Here is a 1,557-nt window from a genome sequence, read left to right on the forward strand (position 1 = left end):
CCAGGGTCTGTCCTATAGAAAAACTTGTCTTCAGGGCACAAAAGCAAAAATCATACACTGATTTGCCCACAGCTCTATGGTGTTTACACTAATGTCTTCAGGGCTAAGGCCCATCCACAGCTTTCTCTCTTGGGCTCCTCTGTACAGTTGGACCTAGTTGTTATTGCTATAAAAACACTAGTTTATATCAAGTCAGTAAGATTTATCAGATTAAAGACAGGAATAGTGCCTATCATTGTCATGAATCTTAGGAATGGACACTTACAGAGAGCAAATTTCCTGTAATACATACAGGAAAAATGTGAAAAGAATGTATACTCTGACCTAGTAAATCTGCTCATAAGGATTTATCCTGAGGAGATCATCCAACTAGTATCCCAAGACATGTATAAAGCGTGTTCATGGAAGCTTTATTTATAGAATGTTTTAAAATCCTAAATATAAATTAATAGAAAATGGTATCTCCAGACAAAGGAATGATTATGAACCATTAAAAAGGATGTAAAAGATTAATGATGTGAAAATATGATTAAAATATATCTAGTGAAGCGGTAGAAACTAAGAGGAGCTCAAACCGTTATAGTCTCGCCTTCAGAACTTCCAGAAAACAACACAGCCCTGCCAATACCTTGATTGGAGCCCAGAAAAACGTCCAATCCACAGAACGGTCAAACTTCAAGTGAAGGCCGGCCTTCGAGCGACAGCGACGCAAGATGGCAGCCAGCACGGGCTCGGGAGTAAAAGTCCCTCGTCATTTTAAACTGTTGGAAGAACTGGAAGAAGGCCAAAAAGGAGGAGATGGCACAATTAGTTGGGGTGTAGAAGATGATGAAGACATGACACTTACAAGATGGGCAGGGATAATAATTGGGCCTCCAAGAACAGTTTATGAAAACCGAATGTACAGCCTTAAAATAGAATGTGGACCTAAATACCCTGAAGTACCCCCCGTTGTAAGATTTGTAACAAAAATTAATATGAATGGAGTTAATAGTTCTAATGGAGTGGTGGACCCAAGGGCCGTATTAGTACTAGAGAAATGGAATCGTGCATATAGTATCAAACATGTCCTGCACGAGCTTCGGCACCTAATGATGACTAGTGATAATATATCACTCCCTCAGCCACCTGAAGGGCAGTGTTACAGCAACTAATCAAAAAGAAAACCACAGGCCCACCCCTCCCCCATTCGATTTAAGCAGTTTTCATTTTCCACAGTAGTAACCTTTCTAGATACGTCTTATAGACATCAGAGTACTGGAAAGGAAGCTCCTGCTCAAAGGCAGTTTATCTTAAGATACTGTAAGTGATACTAATTTGTTGTCCGTTTGAAATATATAAGTTGTGCTATAATAAATCATCCTGTCAAGTAATTTAAAATTTTTAGAAAAAATAAAAATAAAATAAAATAAAATATATCTAGTGAAAAACTTGATAACAATGTTTATTGTGACACCACTCTTAAAAATTTGTCTATTTCTATATATACACACACGGGAAAAGGAAGACTGGGATGCATTTGGGAAAATGTTAAGAGTGGTTATGTCTGGATGATGT

General features: G+C 37.9%; 1 protein-coding gene across 2 annotated transcripts; it reads left to right on the plus strand.

Moving 5' to 3' along the window:
* Positions 1-694: 694 nt before the first annotated feature.
* On the plus strand, positions 695-1,154 carry LOC102417950 (ubiquitin-conjugating enzyme E2 variant 1-like). 2 transcript variants are annotated; one of them, XM_023761977.1, is made up of 2 exons: positions 695-880; positions 1,007-1,154. In XM_023761977.1, the coding sequence occupies exons 1-2, from the start codon at positions 714-716 to the stop codon at positions 1,152-1,154; spliced, it is 315 nt and encodes a 104-aa protein (XP_023617745.1). In that variant the 5' UTR covers positions 695-713. The 2 variants fall into 2 exon arrangements, with proteins under 2 accessions (XP_023617745.1, XP_023617744.1); XM_023761976.1 differs by having other exon boundaries at positions 695-1,154.
* Positions 1,155-1,557: the final 403 nt, after the last annotated feature.

This window comes from Myotis lucifugus, unplaced genomic scaffold (genome assembly GCF_000147115.1).
Source record: "Myotis lucifugus unplaced genomic scaffold, Myoluc2.0 scaffold_223, whole genome shotgun sequence".
NCBI lineage: Eukaryota > Metazoa > Chordata > Mammalia > Chiroptera > Vespertilionidae > Myotis > Myotis lucifugus.

What these genes read in the sequence shown, in the direction of transcription:
- LOC102417950 (XM_023761976.1), top strand. Translation starts at nt 714, where the DNA reads ATGGCAGCCAGCACGGGCTCGGGAGTAAAAGTCCCTCGTCATTTTAAA.